Source organism: Panulirus ornatus, chromosome 48, assembly GCF_036320965.1.
Source record: "Panulirus ornatus isolate Po-2019 chromosome 48, ASM3632096v1, whole genome shotgun sequence".
NCBI classification, from domain to species: domain Eukaryota; kingdom Metazoa; phylum Arthropoda; class Malacostraca; order Decapoda; family Palinuridae; genus Panulirus; species Panulirus ornatus.
The window spans coordinates 28,977,969-29,002,214 of record NC_092271.1 but is presented as its reverse complement, the minus strand read 5'-3'; the positions used below and the strand labels follow the sequence as shown (position 1 = coordinate 29,002,214).

Below are 24,246 nucleotides of genomic sequence, written 5' to 3'. Positions count from 1 at the left end.
CTAACATTTATGATACTCTCTCACCCCAACCCTCATTTGCCCTCTTTTTCAACACTTGCATCTTCCTCTTGCCCTCCTGTCGCTTTCTTTTATACTCTCCCAGTCACTTGCACTCCTTCCTTGTAAGTATTGTCCAAACATCTCTCTTTTCTCTTTCAATCACAACTTTACTTCTTCATCCCACCTCTAACTACCCTTTCTAATTTGTCCATCTCCCACCTTTCTCATGCCACATGCATCTTTTGCACATGCCATCACTGCTTCCCTCAATACATACCATTCCTCAACCACTCCCCTCATGTCATTTGCTCTCACCTTTTGCCATTCTTCATTCAATCTCTCCTGGTACTTCCTCACACATTAAAGTCCACTTACTCTCACCACTCTCTTCTCCCCAACATTCTCTCTACTTTTTTGAAAAGCTCTACAAATCTTCACTCCTGCTTTAGGAGTATTGCTACTCCTTCCTTAGCTCTTGTCCTTTCTGACTTTACTCCCAAGACTTTACCAAACCAATTCCCACATCAGTGAAGTAGCACCAGGAACAAAGAAAGAAAGGCTGCATTCACTCACATCCATTCTCTAGATGTCATTTGAAATGCACTGAAACCACAGCCCCCTATCCACAACCAGGCCCTACAGACCTTTACATGGTTTCCCCTCAGCTGCTTCACATGCCCTATTTCAGTCTACTGACAGCAGGTGATCCCCAATTTAACATGTTACTCCAATTCACGGTATTCCATGCATGGGTTTCACCCTCCTGCATGTTCAAGCCCTGTTCTGTCAAACTCTTTTTCACTCCATCCTTTCATCCCTATGTGGCCTCCTCTTCTTGTTTACTCCACTTTTGACATGTATATCCTCTTTGTCAACCTTTCCTCACTCATTCTATATGTCTAAACTATTTCAGCTCTCTCAACCCCACTCCTCTTAGCACCACACCTCTTACCCTTTTACTGCTTACTTGATCAAACCATCTCACCAAATAATGTCCTTAAACATGTGAATTCCAACACATCCACACCCCTCTGCACATCCTTATCTGTACCCAGAAACGATCTCTCTCTTTCCAAAGATTCTTTAATACTCCCAAAACTTTTACCTACACTCACTCACCATATAACCCTTTCTCTTTCATGGTTCCATTTGCTGCCGAGTCCACTCCTAGGTATCTAAAACACTCAACTTCAACTAAAATTTCTCCATTCAAACACAAATCCCAACTAACCTGTCCCTATACCTTACTAAAACCTAATAACCTTACTTTCATTTGTATCTATTCTCAACTTCCCCCTTTCACACATTCTTCAAAGCAAACACCTGATCCACACATCCTCTACCACTTCTGAAACCACATTGCTCTTCCCCAATCTGATGCTCTGTACATGCCTTCACCCTCTCAATCAATACCCTCCCATATATATATATTTTTTTTTTTTTTTAATTTTCCAAAAGAAGGAACAGAGAAGAGGTCCAGGTGAGGATATTCCCTCAAAGGCCCAGTCCTCTGTTCTTAACGCTACCTCGCTATCGCGGGAAATAGCGAATAGTATGAAAAAAAAAAATATATATATATATTATATATATATATATAATATATATATATATAATATATATATATATTTTTTTTTTTTTTTCATACTTTGTCGCTGTCTCCCTCGTTTGCGAGGTAGCGCAAGGAAACAGACGAAAGAAATGGCCCAACCCACCCCATACACATGTACATATTCATACTTGCTAGCCTTCATCCATTCCTGGGGCCATCCTGCCCAACAGGAAACAGCATCACTACCCCATGCTTCAGCAAGTTAGCGCCAGGAAAACAGACAAAAAAGTCCACATTCGTTCACACTCGTCTCTAGCTGTCATGTGTAATGCACCAAAACCCCAGCTCCCTATCCATATCCAGGCCCTACAGACCTTTACATGGTTTCCCCTCAGCTGCTTCACATGCCCTATTTCAGTCTACTGACAGCAGGTGATCCCCAATTTAACATGTTACTCCAATTCACGGTATTCCATGCATGGGTTTCACCCTCTGCATGTTCAAGCCCTGTTCTGTCAAACTCTTTTTCACTCCATCTTTCCACCTCCAATTTGGTCTCCCTCTTCTCCTCGTTCCCTCCACCTCCGACACATATATCCTCTTGGTCAATCTTTCCTCACTCATTCTCTCCATGTGCCCAAACCATTTCAAAACACCCTCTTCTGCTCTCTCAACCACGCTCTTTTTATTTCCACACATCTCTCTTACCCTTACGTTACTTACTCGATCAAACCACCTCACACCACACATTGTCCTCAAACATCTCATTTCCAGCACATCCATCCTCCTGCGCACATCTCTATCCATAGCCCACGCCTCGCAACCATACAACATTGTTGGAACCACTATTCCTTCAAACATACCCATTTTTGCTTTCCGAGATAATGTTCTCGACTTCCACACATTTTTCAAGGCTCCCAAAATTTTCGCCCCCTCCCCCACCCTATGATCCACTTCCGCTTCCATGGTTCCATCCGCTGACAGATCCACTCCCAGATATCTAAAACACTTCACTTCCTCTAATTTTTCTCCATTCAAACTCACCTCCCAATTGACTTGACCCTCAACCCTACTGTACCTAATAACCTTGCTCTCATTCACATTTACTCTTAACTTTCTTCTTTCACACACTTTACCAAACTCAGTCACCAGCTTCTGCAGTTTCTCACATGAATCAGCCACCAGCGCTGTATCATCAGCGAACAACAACTGACTCACTTCCCAAGCTCTCTCATCCCCAACAGACTTCATACTTGCCCCTCTTCCAAGACTCTTGCATTTACCTCCCTAACAACCCCATCCATAAACAAATTAAACAACCATGGAGACATCACACACCCCTGCCGCAAACCTACATTCACTGAGAACCAATCACTTTCCTCTCTTCCTACACGTACACATGCCTTACATCCTCGATAAAAACTTTTCACTGCTTCTAACAACTTGCCTCCCACACCATATATTCTTAATACCTTCCACAGAGCATCTCTATCAACTCTATCATATGCCTTCTCCAGATCCATAAATGCTACATACAAATCCATTTGCTTTTCTAAGTATTTCTCACATACATTCTTCAAAGCAAACACCTGATCCACACATCCTCTACCACTTCTGAAACCACACTGCTCTTCCCCAATCTGATGCTCTGTACATGCCTTCACCCTCTCAATCAATATATATATATATATTTTTTTTTTTTTTTTTTCATACTTTGTCGCTGTCTCCCGCGTTTGCGAGGTAGCGCAAGGAAACAGACGAAAGAAATGGCCCAACCCACCCCCATACACATGTATATACATACGTCCACACACGCAAATATACATACCTACACAGCTTTCCATGGTTTACCCTAGACGCTTCACATGCCTTGATTCAATCCACTGACAGCACGTCAACCCCTGTATACCACATCGCTCCAATTCACTCTATTCCTTGCCCTCCTTTCACCCTCCTGCATCTTCAGACCCTGATCACACAAAATCTTTTTCACTCCATCTTTCCACCTCCAATTTGGTCTCCCACTTCTCCTCGTTCCCTCCACCTCCGACACATATATCCTCTTGGTCAATCTTTCCTCACTCATTCTCTCCATGTGCCCAAACCATTTCAAAACACCCTCTTCTGCTCTCTCAACCACGCTCTTTTTATTTCCACACATCTCTCTTACCCTTACGTTACTTACTCGATCAAACCACCTCACACCACACATTGTCCTCAAACATCTCATTTCAGCACATCCATCCTCCTGCGCACAACTCTATCCATAGCCCACGCCTCGCAACCATACAACATTGTTGGAACCACTATTCCTTCAAACATACCCATTTTTGCTTTCCGAGATAATGTTCTCGACTTCCACACATTCTTCAAAGCAAACACCTGATCCACACATCCTCTACCACTTCTGAAACCACATTGCTCTTCCCCAATCTGATGCTCTGTACATGCCTTCACCCTCTCAATCAATACCCTCCCATATATATATATTTTTTTTTTTTTTTAATTTTCCAAAAGAAGGAACAGAGAAGAGGTCCAGGTGAGGATATTCCCTCAAAGGCCCAGTCCTCTGTTCTTAACGCTACCTCGCTATCGCGGGAAATAGCGAATAGTATGAAAAAAAAAAATATATATATATATATATTATATATATATATATTATATATATATATATTATATATATATATATTATATATATATATATAATATATATATATATTTTTTTTTTTTTTTTTTTTCATACTTTGTCGCTGTCTCCCTCGTTTGCGAGGTAGCGCAAGGAAACAGACGAAAGAAACGGCCCAACCCACCCCATACACATGTATATACATACGTCCACACACGCAAATATACATACCTACACAGCTTTCCATGGTTTACCCTAGACGCTTCACATGCCTTGATTCAATCCACTGACAGCACGTCAACCCCTGTATACCACATCGCTCCAATTCACTCTATTCCTTGCCCTCCTTTCACCCTCCTGCATGTTCAGGCCCCGATCACACAAAATCCTTTTCACTCCATCTTTCCACCTCCAATTTGGTCTCCCTCTTCTCCTCGTTCCCTCCACCTCCGACACATATATCCTCTTGGTCAATCTTTCCTCACTCATTCTCTCCATGTGCCCAAACCATTTCAAAACACCCTCTTCTGCTCTCTCAACCACGCTCTTTTTATTTCCACACATCTCTCTTACCCTTACGTTACTTACTCGATCAAACCACCTCACACCACACATTGTCCTCAAACATCTCATTTCCAGCACATCCATCCTCCTTCGCACAACTCTATCCATAGCCACGCCTCGCAACCATACAACATTGTTGGAACCACTATTCCTTCAAACATACCCATTTTTGCTTTCCGAGATAATGTTCTCGACTTCCACACATTTTTCAAGGCTCCCAAAATTTTCGCCCCCTCCCCCACCCTATGATCCACTTCCGCTTCCATGGTTCCATCCGCTGACAGATCCACTCCCAGATATCTAAAACACTTCACTTCCTCCAGTTTTTCTCCATTCAAACTCACCTCCCAATTGACTTGACCCTCAACCCTACTGTACCTAATAACCTTGCTCTCATTCACATTTACTCTTAACTTTCTTCTTTCACACACTTTACCAAACTCAGTCACCAGCTTCTGCAGTTTCTCACATGAATCCGCCACAGCGCTGTATCATCAGCGAACAACAATGACTCACTTCCCAAGCTCTCTCATCCCCAACAGACTTCATACTTGCCCCTCTTCCAAGACTCTTGCATTTACCTCCCTAACAACCCCATCCATAAACAAATTAAACAACCATGGAGACATCACACACCCCTGCCGCAAACCTACATTCACTGAGAACCAATCACTTTCCTCTCTTCCTACACGTACACATGCCTTACATCCTCGATAAAAACTTTTCACTGCTTCTAACAACTTGCCTCCCACACCATATATTCTTAATACCTTCCACAGAGCATCTCTATCAACTCTATCATATGCCTTCTCCAGATCCATAAATGCTACATACAAATCCATTTGCTTTTCTAAGTATTTCTCACATACATTCTTCAAAGCAAACACCTGATCCACACATCCTCTACCACTTCTGAAACCACATTGCTCTTCCCCAATCTGATGCTCTGTACATGCCTTAACCCTCTCAATCAATACCCTCCCATATATATATATATATTATTTTTTTTTTTTTTTTCATACTTTGTCGCTGTCTCCCGCGTTTGCGAGGTAGCGCAAGGAAACAGACGAAAGAAATGGCCCAACCCCCCCCCCCCCATACACATGTACATACGTCCACACACGCAAATATACATACCTACACAGCCTTCCATGGTTTACCCTAGACGCTTCACATGCCTTGATTCAATCCACTGACAGCACGTCAACCCCTGTATAAAACCCCTGTATACCACATCGCTCCAATTCACTCTATTCCTTGCCCTCCTTTCACCCTCCTGCATGTTCAGGCCCCGATCACACAAAATCTTTTTCACTCCATCTTTCCACCTCCAATTTGGTCTCCCTCTTCTCCTCGTTCCCTCCACCTCCGACACATATATCCTCTTGGTCAATCTTTCCTCACTCATTCTCTCCATGTGCCCAAACCATTTCAAAACACCCTCTTCTGCTCTCTCAACCACGCTCTTTTTATTTCCACACATCTCTCTTACCCTTACGTTACTTACTCGATCAAACCACCTCACACCACACATTGTCCTCAAACATCTCATTTCCAGCACATCCATCCTCCTGCGCACAACTCTATCCATAGCCCACGCCTCGCAACCATACAACATTGTTGGAACCACTATTCCTTCAAACATACCCATTTTTGCTTTCCGGGATAATGTTCTCGACTTCCACACATTTTTCAAGGCTCCCAAAATTTTCGCCCCCTCCCCCACCCTATGATCCACTTCCGCTTCCATGGTTCCATCCGCTGACAGATCCACTCCCAGATATCTAAAACACTTCACTTCCTCCAGTTTTTCTCCATTCAAACTCACCTCCCAATTGACTTGACCCTCAACCCTACTGTACCTAATAACCTTGCTCTCATTCACATTTACTCTTAACTTTCTTCTTTCACACACTTTACCAAACTCCGTCACCAGCTTCTGCAGTTTCTCACATGAATCCGCCACCAGCGCTGTATCATCAGCGAACAACAACTGACTCACTTCCCAAGCTCTCTCATCCCCAACAGACTTCATACTTGCCCCTCTTCCAAGACTCTTGCATTTACCTCCCTAACAACCCCATCCATAAACAAATTAAACAACCATGGAGACATCACACACCCCTGCCGCAAACCTACATTCACTGAGAACCAATCACTTTCCTCTCTTCCTACACGTACACATGCCTTACATCCTCGATAAAAACTTTTCACTGCTTCTAACAACTTGCCTCCCACACCATATATTCTTAATACCTTCCACAGAGCATCTCTATCAACTCTATCATATGCCTTCTCCAGATCCATAAATGCTACATACAAATCCATTTGCTTTTCTAAGTATTTCTCACATACATTCTTCAAAGCAAACACCTGATCCACACATCCTCTACCACTTCTGAAACCACATTGCTCTTCCCCAATCTGATGCTCTGTACATGCCTTAACCCTCTCAATCAATACCCTCCCATATATATATATATTTTTTTTTTTTTTTTTTTTCATACTTTGTCGCTGTCTCCCGCGTTTGCGAGGTAGCGCAAGGAAACAGACGAAAGAAATGGCCCAACCCCCCCCCCCCATACACATGTACATACGTCCACACACGCAAATATACATACCTACACAGCCTTCCATGGTTTACCCTAGACGCTTCACATGCCTTGATTCAATCCACTGACAGCACGTCAACCCCTGTATACCACATCGCTCCAATTCACTCTATTCCTTGCCCTCCTTTCACCCTCCTGCATGTTCAGGCCCCGATCACACAAAATCTTTTTCACTCCATCTTTCCACCTCCAATTTGGTCTCCCTCTTCTCCTCGTTCCCTCCACCTCCGACACATATATCCTCTTGGTCAATCTTTCCTCACTCATTCTCTCCATGTGCCCAAACCATTTCAAAACACCCTCTTCTGCTCTCTCAACCACGCTCTTTTTATTTCCACACATCTCTCTTACCCTTACGTTACTTACTCGATCAAACCACCTCACACCACACATTGTCCTCAAACATCTCATTTCCAGCACATCCATCCTCCTGCGCACATCTCTATCCATAGCCCACGCCTCGCAACCATACAACATTGTTGGAACCACTATTCCTTCAAACATACCCATTTTTGCTTTCCGAGATAATGTTCTCGACTTCCACACATTTTTCAAGGCTCCCAAAATTTTCGCCCCCTCCCCCACCCTATGATCCACTTCCGCTTCCATGGTTCCATCCGCTGACAGATCCACTCCCAGATATCTAAAACACTTCACTTCCTCCAGTTTTTCTCCATTCAAACTCACCTCCCAATTGACTTGACCCTCAACCCTACTGTACCTAATAACCTTGCTCTTATTCACATTTACTCTTAACTTTCTTCTTCCACACACTTTACCAAACTCAGTCACCAGCTTCTGCAGTTTCTCACATGAATCAGCCACCAGCGCTGTATCATCAGCGAACAACAACTGACTCACTTCCCAAGCTCTCTCATCCCCAACAGACTTCATACTTGCCCCTCTTTCCAGGACTCTTGCATTTACCTCCCTAACAACCCCATCCATAAACAAATTAAACAACCATGGAGACATCACACACCCCTGCCGCAAACCTACATTCACTGAGAACCAATCACTTTCCTCTCTTCCTACACGTACACATGCCTTACATCCTCGATAAAAACTTTTCACTGCTTCTAACAACTTTCCTCCCACACCATATATTCTTAATACCTTCCACAGAGCATCTCTATCAACTCTATCATATGCCTTCTCCAGATCCATAAATGCTACATACAAATCCATTTGCTTTTCTAAGTATTTCTCACATACATTCTTCAAAGCAAACACCTGATCCACACATCCTCTACCACTTCTGAAACCGCACTGCTCTTCCCCAATCTGATGCTCTGTACATGCCTTCACCCTCTCAATCAATATATATATATATATATATATATATATATATATATATGGAGCGGGGGGCTGGAAATCCTCCCCTCTCGTTTTTTTTTTTTTTTTTTTTTTTTTTTTAATTTTCCAAAAGAAGGAACAGAGAAGAGGTCCAGGTGAGGATATTCCCTCAAAGGCCCAGTCCTCTGTTCTTAACGCTACCTCGCTATCGCGGGAAATAGCGAATAGTATGAAAAAAAAATATATATATATATATATATTTTTTTTGTTTTGTTTTTCTTGCTTTGTCGCTGTCTCCCGCGCCCGCGAGGTAGCGCAAGGAAACAGACGAAAGAAACGGCCCAACCCACCCCCATACACATGTATATACATACGTCCACACACGCAAATATACATACCTACACAGCTTTCCATGGTTTACCCCAGACGCTTAACATGCCTTGATTCAATCCACTGACAGCACATCAACCCCGGTATACCACATTGATCCAATTCACTCTATTCCTTGCCCTCCTTTCACCCTCCTGCATCTTCAGACCCTGATCACACAAAATCTTTTTCACTCCATCTTTCCACCTCCAATTTGGTCTCCCACTTCTCCTCGTTCCCTCCACCTCCGACACATATATCCTCTTGGTCAATCTTTCCTCACTCATTCTCTCCATGTGCCCAAACCGTTTCAAAACACCCTCTTCTGCTCTCTCAACCACGCTCTTTTTATTTCCACACATCTCTCTTACCCTTACGTTACTTACTCGATCAAACCACCTCACACCACACATTGTCCTCAAACATCTCATTTCCAGCACATCCATCCTCCTGCGCACAACTCTATCCATAGCCCACGCCTCGCAACCATACAACATTGTTGGAACCACTATTCCTTCAAACATACCCATTTTTGCTTTCCGAGATAATGTTCTCGACTTCCACACATTCTTCAAAGCTCTCAGAATTTTCGCCCCCTCCCCCACCCTATGATCCACTTCCGCTTCCATGGTTCCATCCGCTGCCAGATCCACTCCCAGATATCTAAAACACTTTACTTCCTCCAGTTTTTCTCCATTCAAACTTACCTCCCAATTGACTTGACCCTCAACCCTACTGTACCTAATAACCTTGCTCTCATTCACATTTACTCTTAACTTTCTTCTTTCACACACTTTACCAAACTCAGTCACCGGCTTCTGCAGTTTCTCACATGAATCAGCCACCAGCGCTGTATCATCAGCGAACAACAACTGACTCACTTCCCAAGCTCTCTCATCCCCAACAGACTTCATACTTGCCCCTCTTTCCAAAACTCTTGCATTCACCTCCCTAACAACCCCACCCATAAACAAATTAAACAACCATGGAGACATCACACACCCCTGCCGCAAACCTACATTCACTGAGAACCAGTGAATGGGAGCAAATGGGAACTTCAGTGAAGGGCGCAAATGGGGAGGTGATAACAAGTAGTGGTGATGTGAGAAGGAGATGGAGTGAGTATTTTGAAGGTTTGTTGAATGTGTTTAATGATAGAGTGGCAGATGTAGGGTGTTTTGGTCGAGGTGGTGTGCAAAGTGAGAGGGTTAGGGAAAATGATTTGGTAAACAGAGAAGAGGTAGTAAAAGCTTTGCGGAAGATGAAAGCCGGCAAGGCAGCAGGTTTGGATGGTATTGCAGTGGAATTTATTAAAAAAGGGGGTGACTGTATTACTGACTGGTTGGTAAGGTTATTTAATGTATGTATGACTCATGGTGAGGTGCCTGAGGATTGGCGGAATGCGTGCATAGTGCCATAGTACAAAGGCAAAGGGGATAAGAGTGAGTGCTCAAATTACAGAGGTATAAGTTTGTTGAGTATTCCTGGGAAATTATATGGGAGGGTATTGATTGAGAGGGTGAAGGCATGTACAGAGCATCAGATTGGGGAAGAGCAGTGTGGTTTCAGAAGTGGTAGAGGATGTGTGGATCAGGTGTTTGCTTTGAAGAATGTATGTGAGAAATACTTAGAAAAGCAAATGGATTTGTATGTAGCATTTATGGATCTGGAGAAGGCATATGATAGAGTCGATAGAGATGCTCTGCGGAAGGTATTAGGAATATATGGTGTGGGAGGCAAGTTGTTAGAAGCAGTGAAAAGTTTTTATCGAGGATGTAAGGCATGTGTACGTGTAGGAAGAGAGGAAAGTGATTGGTTCTCAGTGAATGTAGGTTTGCGGCAGGGGTGTGTGATGTCTCCATGGTTGTTTAATTTGTTTATGGATGGGGTTGTTAGGGAGGTGAATGCAAGAGTTTTGGAAAGAGGGGCAAGTATGAAGTCTGTTGGGGATGAGAGAGTTTGGGAAATGAGTCAGTTGTTGTTTGCTGATGATACAGCGCTGGTGGCTGATTCATGTGAGAAACTGCAGAAGCCGGTGACTGAGTTTGGTAAAGTGTGTGAAAGAAGAAAGTTAAGAGTAAATGTGAATAAGAGCAAGGTAATTAGGTACAGTAGGGTTGAGGGTCAAGTCAATTGGGAGGTAAGTTTGAATGGAGAAAAACTGGAGGAAGTAAAATGTTTTAGATATCTGGGAGTGGATCTGGCAGCGGATGGAACCATGGAAGCGGAAGTGGATCATAAGGTGGGGGAGGGGGCAAAAATCCTGGGAGCCTTGAAGAATGTGTGGAAGTCGAGAACATTATCTCGGAAAGCAAAAATGGGTATGTTTGAAGGAATAGTGGTTCCAACAATGTTGTATGGTTGCGAGGCGTGGGCTATGGATAGAGCTGTGCGCAGGAGGATGGATGTGCTGGAAATGAGATGTTTGAGGACAATGTGTGGTGTGAGGTGGTTTGATCGAGTAAGTAACGTAAGGGTAAGAGAGATGTGTGGAAATAAAAAGAGCGTGGTTGAGAGAGCAGAAGAGGGTGTTTTGAAACGGTTTGGGCACATGGAGAGAATGAGTGAGGAAAGATTGACCAAGAGGATATATGTGTCGGAGGTGGAGGGAACGAGGAGAAGTGGGAGACCAAATTGGAGGTGGAAAGATGGAGTGAAAAAGATTTTGTGTGATCGGGGCCTGAACATGCAGGAGGGTGAAAGGAGGGCAAGGAATAGAGTGAATTGGATCGATGTGGTATACCAGGGTTGACGTGCTGTCAGTGGATTGAATCAGGGCATGTGAAGCGTCTGGGGTAAACCATGGAAAGCTGTGTAGGTATGTATATTTGCGTGTGTGGACATATGTATATACATGTGTATGGGGGTGGGTTGGGCCATTTCTTTCGTCTGTTTCCTTGCGCTACCTCGCAAACGCAGGAGACAGCGACAAAGCAAAAAAAAAAAAAAAAAAAAAAAAAAAAAATATATATATATATATATATATATATATATATATATATATATATATATGTGTGTGTGTGTGTGTATGCAATTGTATGTGTACATGTATATAAATGTATTTGTATGTATGTTTATATATGTACATGTACATGTATGTGCATTTATGCATAAATATGAGTATGTGAACAGATGTGCCTTTTTCTTCGTCTTCTTCCAGGCGCTACCTTGCAAACGCAGGAAAAGATGATCAAGTGTGTGAAAGGAGAAAGTTGTGAGTAAATGTGAATAAAAGCAAGGTTATTAGGTTCAGCAGTGGAGGGAAAAGTTAGCTGAGCTGTAGGTTTGAATCAAGAAAAATTGGAGGAAGTGAAGTGTTTTAGATTTCTGGAAGTGGACTTGGCAGTGAATGGAACCATGGAAGCTGAAGGGAGTCATTGAGTGGGGGAAGGGGCAAAGGTTCTGGGAGTGATGAAGAATGTGTGGAAAGAGAGGATGTTATCTTGGAGAGCAAAAATGAGTACATTTGAAGGTGTGGTAGTTCCAACAATATTATATGGTTGTGAGGCATGGGCTATGGATAGGTTTGTATGGAGGAGGGTGGATGTGTTGGACATGAAATGAATGAGGACAATACATGGTGTGAGGTGGTTTGATCGAGTAAGTAATGAGAGAGTAAGAGATATGTGGAAATCAAAATAGTGTGGGTGAGAGAGCAGAAGAGGGTGTGTTGAAATGGTTTTGGCATATGGAACGAAAGAGTGAGGAAACGTTGACGAAGAGGATATATGTGTCCAGAAACAGATGAAGAACGGCCTGTCCACTCATATACACATATATACAAATAAACATAAATACATGAACTTATACATACATATATATTGATATAAATATCAACATATACACATATGCATACATATACATACACACACAGAGATATATACATGTATACACATGTACATATTCATACTTGCTAGCCTTCATCCATTCCTGGGGCCATCCTGCCCAACAGGAAACAGCATCACTACCCCATGCTTCAGCAAGTTAGCGCCAGGAAAACAGACAAAAAAGTCCACATTCGTTCACACTCAGTCTCTAGCTGTCATGTGTAATGCACCAAAACCCCAGCTCCCTATCCATATCCAGGCCCTACAGACCTTTCCATGCTTTACCCTAAACGTTTCACATGCCCTGGTTCAGACTACTGACAGCATGTCAACCCCGGTATATCACATTGTTCCAATTCACTCTATTTCTTGCACACCTATCGCCCTGCTGTATGTTCACGCCCCAATCCCTCAAAATCTACTGCTATGTCCACTCCCTGATATCTAAAACACTTCACTTCCTCTAATTTTTCTCCATTCAAACTTACATCCCAATCAATTTGTCCCTCAACCCTATTGAACCCAAAAACATTGCTCTCACTCACATTTCCTCTCAACTTTCTCCTTTCACAGACTTTTCCAAACTCAGTCACCAACCTCTGCAATTTCTCACCAGAATCAGCCATCAGAGCTGTACCATCAGCAAACAACAACTAACTCACTTCCCAGGCCCTCTCATCCACAACAGACTGCATTCTTGCTCCTCTCTCCAGAACTCTTGCATTTACCTCCCTAACCACCCCATCCATAAACAAATCAAACAACCCAATCTGAGCCTTCAAGGAGGATGAGCACTCCCCACTTGACTCCTATTCCCTCTTTTAGAAATTGAAATACAAAAAGGGGAGGCTTTTCAGCCCCTCCCCCTTTTGTCGCCTTCTTCAATAAGCAGGGAATATGGAGGTAGAATTCTTTCTCCCCTCCCTCATAAAATTGAAAAAAAATAGAATACTCATCTTAAAAGCTGCCTGTCTCCAGCAGACATGATGTACATGTGTATGTGTGCAAACCAGAAAAAAATATGAGCTCTGAGTAGCTGGCAGAAGGTGGGTCTGTGACATTAGCCTGGTTGCAGATGCTGACTGGTCAATGGTGGACCAAAAATAAGTAGCTACTATGGATATTTTTGAGGTTATTCACAAAGGATGAGCAAAGGATGGTGTCTCCTCACCAAAAATTTTGTGTAAGCTTAGTCCTGACCCCAATATTCCCACAGAATATCTCATGCTCACAGGGCAAAGTGCAGAGAAGAGAAATTAGAATAAGTACTGAAAGTAAAAAACATATAAAACCCTTCCCTTATGAGGAAAATGAGCAGTCTTATATACAGGTACACCTTTCCCTTATGAGGAAAATGCGCAGTCTTATATACAGGTACACCACCGATTTTCCAGCACTCTTGGTTCCAAAGCCTTGCCAGATTAACCATTTTACCAGACCAACCGTGGTCACGTAATAGCAATTCATCAACACACCCCTAACCCACTAATTATACATCTCCCATGTATCTAAAGTATACCATGGACTGCTAAGAATTAGAATTAAACAAATATAAAATGTAAATTAAATAAATACATGAAATACATTATACACCTGCTCAGGACCGGGGTGCTCGTCAACTACGAGTTTCGCAAATTCGTCCACATACTCAGTAGCTCCTTCGTGGTTTGCAGACCATTTTTCTCCACACACTTTATTTGTGGAAATTCCATGACACTTCTTGAATCTTTGAAGCCATCCTCCACTATAGTTATGCTCATGTTGTAATTTAAGTTCTTTATGGAACAACTCTTATCATGCTACCTGACAAGTCCACTCCATCACTCCGACACTGTCAAAACCATTCCATCATCACTCAATTGTGCTAAGTGCTCTTACCATCTTTCACAGTTTTTCTAATCGTCATTAGCTTCTTGGAATCGCTGTCTGCATAGAATTTCAATATTTTTTCCCTTTGCTTCTTTTTATCATAAACAGTTGACAAACCAATACTGTAGATGTTGCACAGCATATGCACTGAAACACCATGGTCCATTCTTTCAACAGTTCTACTTTATCTTTGATCGATATGGTCTGGTGTTTACATTTGACACAACGACTGACACTCTCCTGTCTTATAAGCCACAGCTAGGGCTAAATTTAAGCAAAATAAGCAAAGAATCTCACAGAATTGTGATATCACCACCAAGTGCAGTGCAGTGTAAAGATGTAAATAAGCGCCCCTTACACACAACGCCATCTGTGGCCACACAGTAAACTAGTCTAATGGCCACGGTAATTTCAAGTTCCCTCATGTAATTTTGTCCGGACTAAAGGAGGTACCGAACCATCAGTTGCCAGAAATTCGGTGGTGTTCCTGTATGTACTAAAAGAATGAAATTACTTGAGAATATTTGTTTGTCCAAGCAGATGCCAAATCATCAATGTTTTCTACTCCATTTTTAAGATTTTCTATGGCATGTTGATCTTGTTGGCGATAATGCTCCTCAGTCTTGTCTTGTATGAATACTTGAAGCCTCTCACTCAACTCTGTAACATTCATCAAAGAGCAAAGAATAAGAATACATATAAACGGAGAGTTAATCAATAATACCAGCATTATTATGATACAACCCTAAGACCCCTTTTATGAGGCCCCTCCAGTTTCAAAGCAGCATTCTTTGAAGAAACAGAGGAATGATGAACTCCTGTGTAGTTAGGTCCTCAGCATAACTCTACTCCCTTATGTTTGCTGATGAGGAAACAATCTTGCCAAAATCTTATATGCAGTGTAACTACTTGCAGGCAGAGTCCATTTGATTTCCTATTTTGCACTTACCGAAAGCACATGGCCAATCAGGTGAGCACAATAAATAATTGTTACTAGCATGTAAGACTTGCATTTATTTCTATTTATTTTCTATATTTTTATGAATATTTTTGTGTTTACTATTCACTTGAAAATCATGCATTATGTAAGAACCTACTGAAGAGAATACTGTGGAAAAAGTACATGAAACATAAATATATATATTATACTACACTTTGTCGCTGTCTCCCGCATTAGCGCAAGGAAACAGACAAAAGAATGGCCCAACCCACCCACATACACATGTATATACATAAAATTTATCAGATAATCTTATCAATTATAAGCCGAACTGAAATTGGGCAAGGGTTAGGAAGGCTTCCATCTCATAAGTCATAAACCTGAAAATAGCTGAAATAATACAGATTGGGTAAGCCAAGAGGAATGTTATAAGGATAGGCAGGTGGTCACAGGGCACCTAAAGTAGCATGCTTCAGGTGATCTGGGTGTGTAGGGTTGGTGGTTAGTTAACTTCATAAGTGGTTAATAAGTCAGAGCCACTAACAAAGGCTTCACCTCCAAAACCCTCTAGCTCAACAATGGAATTCAATAAGAGCAGTTCATACACAAAGCCTCTTCAATCTCTTGCTAAACGATCTCTCATCAACTCATGTAGACCACAGCACCTTGATATTATCCATGTATCAACACACATTCAACACAGCACTGCACGCTTGGAAAAGTGACTCACCCAAAAATGAGTGTTTGCATCACCACAAAAGCTTACCATGTCACCAGACCAACTTGATGACACATGACGATTCCTGATAATAATCTTGCCTTACCATCCTCAATATACCTTCATATCAGTACACAAATCATTAGATTGTGACCTGAGCTCAAACAGCTGGATAGATAAAATAAAAGATTTTCACTCATTGTTAATTTTAACAGCCTTGAAAATTTGGGTGGGGAGGTCTCCTAGATGAAGATTTTTTTGAAAATAAAAAAAAAAAATTGCCTTCCCAGTTGATAAGAAATATCTATACAATTAAAAAAACTGATGAATTATCCATATCTGATGCTGTATTGACATTTACATCTAGTGAATAAAGTATACTTGCCTTGTCACATTCTTTGACTTTTGCCACCCACCTATTTTTGTCTCTTCTCTGCCACCATCAATGGATTACTGATACACAAAAAATTTTTCCCAGTGCTAACAGTTCAACATCTATTAAATCATTATCATCATAACTACTGTCCCAAAGACTACAATGATTAACCACTAATTGGCATGGAGCATACCAAGCAGACAAGGGCTGAACCTTCCCCCATTATGTTATAGGGATAACTGAGATGCTAGGATTCTTTCTTACTGCTAAATAAAGTTGCTTGTAACATAAAGCATCTATACATACTAATAAAGGATGCCTTCTGATTTAAATGAAGACAGAATATGAAACTTCAAACTATTCCAGCTGAAGTCCCCACAGGGTAACACATTGTTTTATGGGTAGTTGACACTCAAGGATTTTTTCCCCATACTAATTATATTATCATTACTAGTGATAAAAGGCACCTTTACATACCAATAAAACATGTTTTCAAATCAAATGAGGGCAAGCAAAGGCATCTGTGCAAGTAAGGATACAGTCCTTAGATTATAAACCATACACATACAGGAACAGTCCTAAATGGGTTAATATCTTTAAACATACTCTGATATATCGGCTGAAATTTTAAATTTCATCACAGAGCCTGTTAACCACTACTATGACATCTTTCTGTTGGGATATCAAGTGGAGTTGCTGTGCAGTTTTCTTAATCAGACTTTTTATAACTCTTCCCCAAGAAGTAGGTTCACTCAAATGATGTTGCTTAGCTTAAGGATATCAATTATGTGCTGACCTGAGGCAGACTCAATGTCATGTAGAGAACTAAGCATAGATATGCTTTCATAAAAGTTCACCAAACCTAGGTAGTACATTTGATATTTGTCAGTAGTTGTGAAATACCTTTGGTTATTATACAACATGAGCAACAAAACATTTATGTTTGTCTCTTATTAAGAATGCAGGTTACCAAGCACCTGCCCTTCTCAGCCAGAATAAGTGAGTAGTCTATGGTTATTTAAGCTACCATGGAATCAGATCCTCTATAGCTCACCAGATAGTTCAGCAAGAAAATAGACTAAAGTTATCTACTAGCAGACTCTGGCAATATGGAAAAAATTTGTTTTCAATAAACAGCAATTGGCTACCTACTGTTGCAAGGTTACTAGTGTTGGCAGAACCACAATTCTGCTTGCATGATTTATGTCAAATAAATGTTTATCTTACTAGTCCTGGGTTGGTGTGACATCCTGCTCAGAAAAGAAAATTCTGACATTGCAAAAGATGTCAAATCATCAAAATTCATCTCATAATAACCTCCAAACACACACTGTATCTCAATTTAAACAATATTATATTTACAAAGTTCAAAATACAAAACTCATACACGTATGCTAAAATGGGATCAACAAGAATGAGTCCAAACAACATCAACATGAAAAGTAAATTTCATTTGATGACATCTGAAAAGTTTACATAATGGCTATTACAGCATCCAGTATAGAAAGCATGCAATGAAATGTGCTGGTCTTTACAGACCCAAGGATGAATAATCAATACAAGAAACATCTTACTAAACAGTAATATGATGTAAATTTTAATACAGTCAAAAAAATAAATAGAAAAGTTCATACCTTTGTGAAGGTAAATAGGTATGTTGTGGTGTTGCACTAGACGATGTGCCAACTCAAAATGACAGATACTTGATGGAATAGTTATAGGCACACGAACTGTTATCACCTGAGGTTCTCCTCCAAGTGTAATTTCACAAATGCAATCTTCACATCGAGTTGCACCCACCATTTTCACACACCTACGAAACAAAGAATTTCTTAAATACATGTATCATATAGAGGTTAGCAGCATATCTGAACACATGCAGTGATACTTGACTCATCAGCTGGAGAAGAAACTCTGCTTAAATGAGTCCATTTGATATGTTAGTGAGGGAGACTCAGATACAGACAAACAATGGCCATGTTTATGCACATTCAGCCTCTCGCTATAATGTTTATTGAGCTGAAACCCAAATCTGTTATCTACACCAAAGCCTCACAAATTACTGCAGCACAAGGCTTACCTTGACTGCTTCATACTCCCTGGTTCCTGGTTCAGCTTATACACAAGATGATCCCCACATACATCATTCCTATTCCTTCTATCCAATGCATGCCTCTTCCTGAATGCTCAAGTCTAAATATCCCATAGACTCCTTTACTCCATCCTTAGTCTTTCCAGAACTCATAAACAAGGAGCTGGAAATCAAATTACACATTAATAAGACTACTACTGACCCAGTAATATGTTTTGTAAAAATGAGAACCTTCACTACAAACGACAAAAAGCAGATAATGAAAATATCTAATGCATAAATAAGAGGCATAATTGAATACTGCTACACTGAATGGTCATCAAACAGCAAGCTGAAAATAATATGCTGGAGAGAAATTGGCACCTTACCAGTAAAACTGGGAATGAAACACATGAACTATCATCAAAAATTTAAAGAACTTGAACTGCATGATCTAAAAAGATAAACAGAAATGTATCTGGGACTCTTTTCCCACCAACAGATACACTTAGAAGTCTTAGATGCAATTTCTGCCTATTTCTCTCCAAATTTTACTTGTTTCCCCCTATTCAATTTCGAAATACTCACTACCCGTACACTTTTTGTACATAATATGTATATATATATAGGGGAGAAGGAATACTTCCCATGTATTCCCTGTGTGTCATAGAAGGCGACTAAAAGGGGAGGGAGCGAGGGGGCTGGAAATCCCCCCCCCCTCTCATTTTCAATTTTCCAAAAGAAGGAACAGAGAAGGGGGCTGAGTGAGGATATCCCCTTAGAGGCTCAGTCCTCTGTTCTTAGTGCGACCTCGCTAATGCCAAAAATGGTGAATAGTATGAAAAAAATATATATTGGAAAGGGTAGTGAGTGGTGGAATGAAGAAGCAAGATTGTCAGTGTAAGAGAAGAGAGAGGTGAAGGACAATTATTGCTGGGAAGTAGTGCAAATGACTGGGAGATGTATAAAAGAAAGAGGCAGGAGGTCAAGAGAAAGGTGCAAGAGGTGAAAAAGAGGGCAAATGAGAGATGGGGTGAGAGAGTATCATTAAATTTTAAGGAGAATAAAAAGATGTTTTGGAAGGAGGTAAATAAAGTGCATAAGACAAGAGAACAAATGGGAACATTGGTGAAGGGGGCAAATGGGGAGGGAATAACAAGTAGTGGTGAAGTGAGAAGGAGATGGAGTGAGTATTTTGAAGGTTTATTGAATGTGTTTGGTGATATAGTGTGTTTTGGTCAAGGTGGTGTGCGAAGTGAGAGGGTCAGGGAGAATGGTTTGGTAAACAGAGAAGAGGTAGTGGAAGCTTCGCGAAAGATGAAAGCCAGCAAGGCGGCAGGTTTGGATGGTATTGAAGTGGAATTTATAAAAGAAGGGTGTGACTGTGTTTTTGATTGGTTGGTAAAGATATTCAACATATGTATGGTTCATGGTGAAGTGCCTACGGATTGATGGAATGCATGCATAGTGCCATTGTACAAAGGCAAAGGGGATAAAGATGAGTGTTCAAATTACAGAGGTACAAGTTTGTTGACTATTCCTGAGCAATTATATGGGAGGGTATTGACTGAGAGGGTAAAGGAATGTACAGAGCATCAAATTGGGGAAGAGCACTGTGGTTTCAGAAGTGGTAGAGGATGTGTGGATCAGGTGTTTGCTTTGAAGAATGTGTGTGAGAAATTCTTAAAAAACAGTTGGATTTGTATGTAGCATTTATGGATCTGGAGAAGGCATATGATGGAGTTGATAGAGACGCTTTGTGGAAGTTATTAAGAGTATATGGTTTGGGAGGTAAGTTGCTAGAAGCAGTGAAAAGTTTTTATCAAGGATGTAAGGCATGTGTACGAGTAGGAAGAGAGGAAAGTGATTGGTTCTCAGTGAATATTGGTTTGCAGCAGGGGTGCATGATGTCTCTATGGTTGTATAATTTCTTTATGGATGGGGTGGTTAGGGAGGTGAATGCAAGAGATTTGGAGAATGGGGCAAGTTTGCAGTCTGTTGTGAATGAGAGGGCTTGGGAAGTGAGTCAGTAGTTGTTTGCTGATGATACAGAGCTGGTGGCTGAGTCAGGTGAGAAAATGCAGTTGTTGTTCGCTGATGATACAGAGCTGGTGGCTGATTCAGGTGAGAAACTGCAGAAGTTGGTAACTGAGTTTGGTAAAGTGTGAGAAAGAAGAAAGCTGAGAGTAAATGTGAATAAGAGCAAGGTTATTAGGTTCAACAGGGTTGAGGGACAAGTTAATTGGGAGGTAAGTTTGAATGGAGAAAAACCGGAGGAAGTGAAGTGCTTTAGATACCTGGGAGCAGAAATAGCAGCGGAAGGAACCATGGAAGTGGAAGTGAGTCATAGGGTGGGGGAGGGGGCGAATGTTCTGGGAGCATTGAAAAATGTGTGGAAGGCGAGAACGTTATCTCGGAGAGCAAAAATGGGTATTTTTGAAGGAATAGTGGTCCCAACAATGTTATATGGTTGCGAGGCATGGGCTATAGATAGGGTTGTGCGGAGGAGGGTGGATGTGTTGGAAATGAAATGTTTGAGGACAATATGCGGTGTGAGGTGGTTTGATCAAGTAAGTAATGAAAGGGTAAGAGAGATGTGTGGTAATAAAAAGAGTGTGGTTGAGAGAACAGAAAAGGGTGTGTTGAAATGGTTTGGTCACATGGAGAGAATGAGTGAAGAAAAATTGACAAATAGGATATATGTGTCAGAGGTAGAGGGAACGAGAAGAAGAGGGAGACCAAATTGGAGGTGGAAGGATGGAGTGAAAAAGATTTTGAGGTGAAAGGCGTGCAAGGAATAGAGTGAATTGGAACGATGTGGTATACCAGAGTCGACATGCTGTCAATGGATTGAACCAGAGCATGTCAAGCGTCTGGGGGTAAACCATGGAAAGTTTAGTGGGTCTGGATATGGAAAGGGAGCTGTGGTTTAGGTGCATTACACATGACAGCTCGAGACTGAGTGTGAACGAATGTGGCCTTTTTTGTCTGTCTTTTACTGGTGCTACCTCGCTGAAGCAGGGGGTAGCGATGCTGTTTCCTGTTGGGCAGGGTAGCATTAGGAATGGATGAAGGCAAGCATGTATGAACATGTACATGTGCATATATGCATATGTCTCTGTATGGTTATGTATATGTATGTATATAAGTAAATGTTGATATATGGATATGTATGTATATGTGAGTGTATGAGCATTTACATATTCATATTTCTATATCAATGGACGGGCCATTCTTCATCTGTTTCCCGGTGCTACCTCACTGACGTGGAAAACAGTGATTAAGTTTAATGAAAAAAATAAATATGTATTTACATTCATTCATTATACTTGATCGTTTTTACTCAAGACATTTCACAAGCCCTGGTATAGTCAAATGACAGCACATCAACCCTGGTATGCCACACTGTTCCAATTCACTCTATTCCCTGCACATCTTTGACCCTCCTGCATGTCCAGGCCCCAATTGCTCAAAATCTTTTTCACTCCATCATTTCACCTCCAATTTGGTCTCCTGCTTCTCTTTGTTCCCTCCACTCCTGCCACAAATATCCTCTTTGTCATCCTTTTCTCACTCATTCTCTCCATATGTCCAAACCATTTCAACACTCCTTCTGCTCTCTCAACCACACTCGTTTTATTACCACACATCTCTCTTACCCTTTCATTACTTACTTGATCAAACCACCTCACACCCACATATTGCCCTCAAACATTTCCAATGCATACACCCTCCTCCTCACAATCATGTCTACATTCCATGCCTTGCAATCACTCTATAATTGATTTCTTCTTCCATGGTTCCACATGCTGACAAGTCCATTCCCAGATATCTAAAACACTTCACTTCCTCCAATTTTTCTCCATTCAAATTTACATCCCAACTAACTTGTCCCTCAGCCCTGCTGAACCTAATAACCTTACTTTCATTTACATTTACTCTCAACTTCCTCCTTTCACACACTCTACCAAACCCTGTCAGCAACTTCTGCAGTCTCACTCAAACAAGGCACCAGAGCTGTAACATCAGCAAACAACAACAGACTCATTACCCTGGCCTTCTTATCCCCAACAAACTGCATATTTGCTCCACTCTCCAAAATTCTTGCATTTATCTCCCTCACCACCCCAGCCATAAACAAATTAAACAACCATGAGAACAAAAGACACACTTGTCACAGGCTAACCTTCACTGGGAACCAATCTCTCTCCTCTCTTCCTACTCGTACACATGCATTACACCCTTAATAAAAATTTCTCATGTTTCTAGTAGCTAACCTCCCACACCAAATACTCTTTAAGACCTTCAACAAAGCATCTCTATTAACTCTATCATATGCCTTCTCTAGATCCATAAATGCCACATACAAATCCATCTGTTTTTCTAAGTAATTCCCACACACATTCTTCAAAGTAAACACCCAATCCACATACTCTACCACTTCTTAAACCATACTTCTCCCCAATCTGATGCTTTGTGCATACCTTCACCCTCTCAATCAATACCCTCCCATACAATTCTCCACATATACTCAACAAATTTATGCCTCTGTAGTTTGAACACTCACCTTCATCACCTTTGCCTTTACACAAAGGCAATATACATGCATTCCTCCAATCCTCAGGCACTTCACTATGATCCATACCAATCAATAACATAGTCACCCTCTTTCTTAATAAATTTAACTGCAATACCATCCACTCCTGCAAGTTTTTCACCACCCACCTCTTCTCTTTTCGCCATACCACTCTTCCTGACTCTCTCACTTTGCATGCTATCCTACCCAAAACACCGTAAATCTGCCACTCTTATCATCACATACATTCAACAGTCCTTCAAAATACTCACTCCATCTCTACCTAAATTCATCACTACCTGTTATCACTCTCATCTGCCCTCTTTTTCAACTCCTGCACCTTCCTCTTGACCTACTGCCATTTTCTCTTGTACAACTCCCAATTATTTGCACTCCTTCCTTGTAAGTCCTGCCCAAATGCCTCTCTTTTATTTTTCATGAGCAACTTTATTTCTTCATCACACCACTTACTACTCTTTTTAATCTGCCCATCTACCACCCTTTGCATGCTACATGCATCTCTTGCACATGCCATCACTGATTCCCTAAATACCTCTCATTCCTGATCCACTCCCCTCACTTCATTTGCTCTCACTTTTTACCATTCTATTTCTCGTACTTCTTCACACAAGTCTCCTTTCCAAGGTCACTTACCCTCACTACTCTCTTCTCCACAACACTGTCTCCTCTGTTTCTAAAACCTCTACAAATCTTCACCCTCGCCTCCACAAGACAGTGATCAGACATCCCACCAGCTGCCCCTCTCAGCACATTTACATCCAAAAGTCTCTCTTTTACTCGCTTATCAGTTAATTAGTAATCTAATGATGCCCGCTGACCATCTCTCCTACTC

At 41.4% G+C, this 24,246-nt stretch overlaps 1 protein-coding gene across 1 annotated transcript in view; it reads right to left on the bottom strand.

Moving 5' to 3' along the window:
- LOC139763999 (FERRY endosomal RAB5 effector complex subunit 3) overlaps positions 1 to 24,246 on the bottom strand; it is an 84,989-nt gene that overhangs the window by 59,525 nt on the left and 1,218 nt on the right. Inside the window, exons 2-4 of the mRNA XM_071690471.1 lie at positions 18,827 to 19,001; positions 18,381 to 18,559; positions 15,227 to 15,372 (exon numbers count right to left, since the gene is read on the bottom strand). Coding sequence (XP_071546572.1) covers positions 15,227 to 15,372; positions 18,381 to 18,559; positions 18,827 to 18,840 — 339 coding nt within the window. The 5' untranslated portion in view covers positions 18,841 to 19,001. The remainder of the gene's footprint in view (positions 1 to 15,226; positions 15,373 to 18,380; positions 18,560 to 18,826; positions 19,002 to 24,246) is intronic.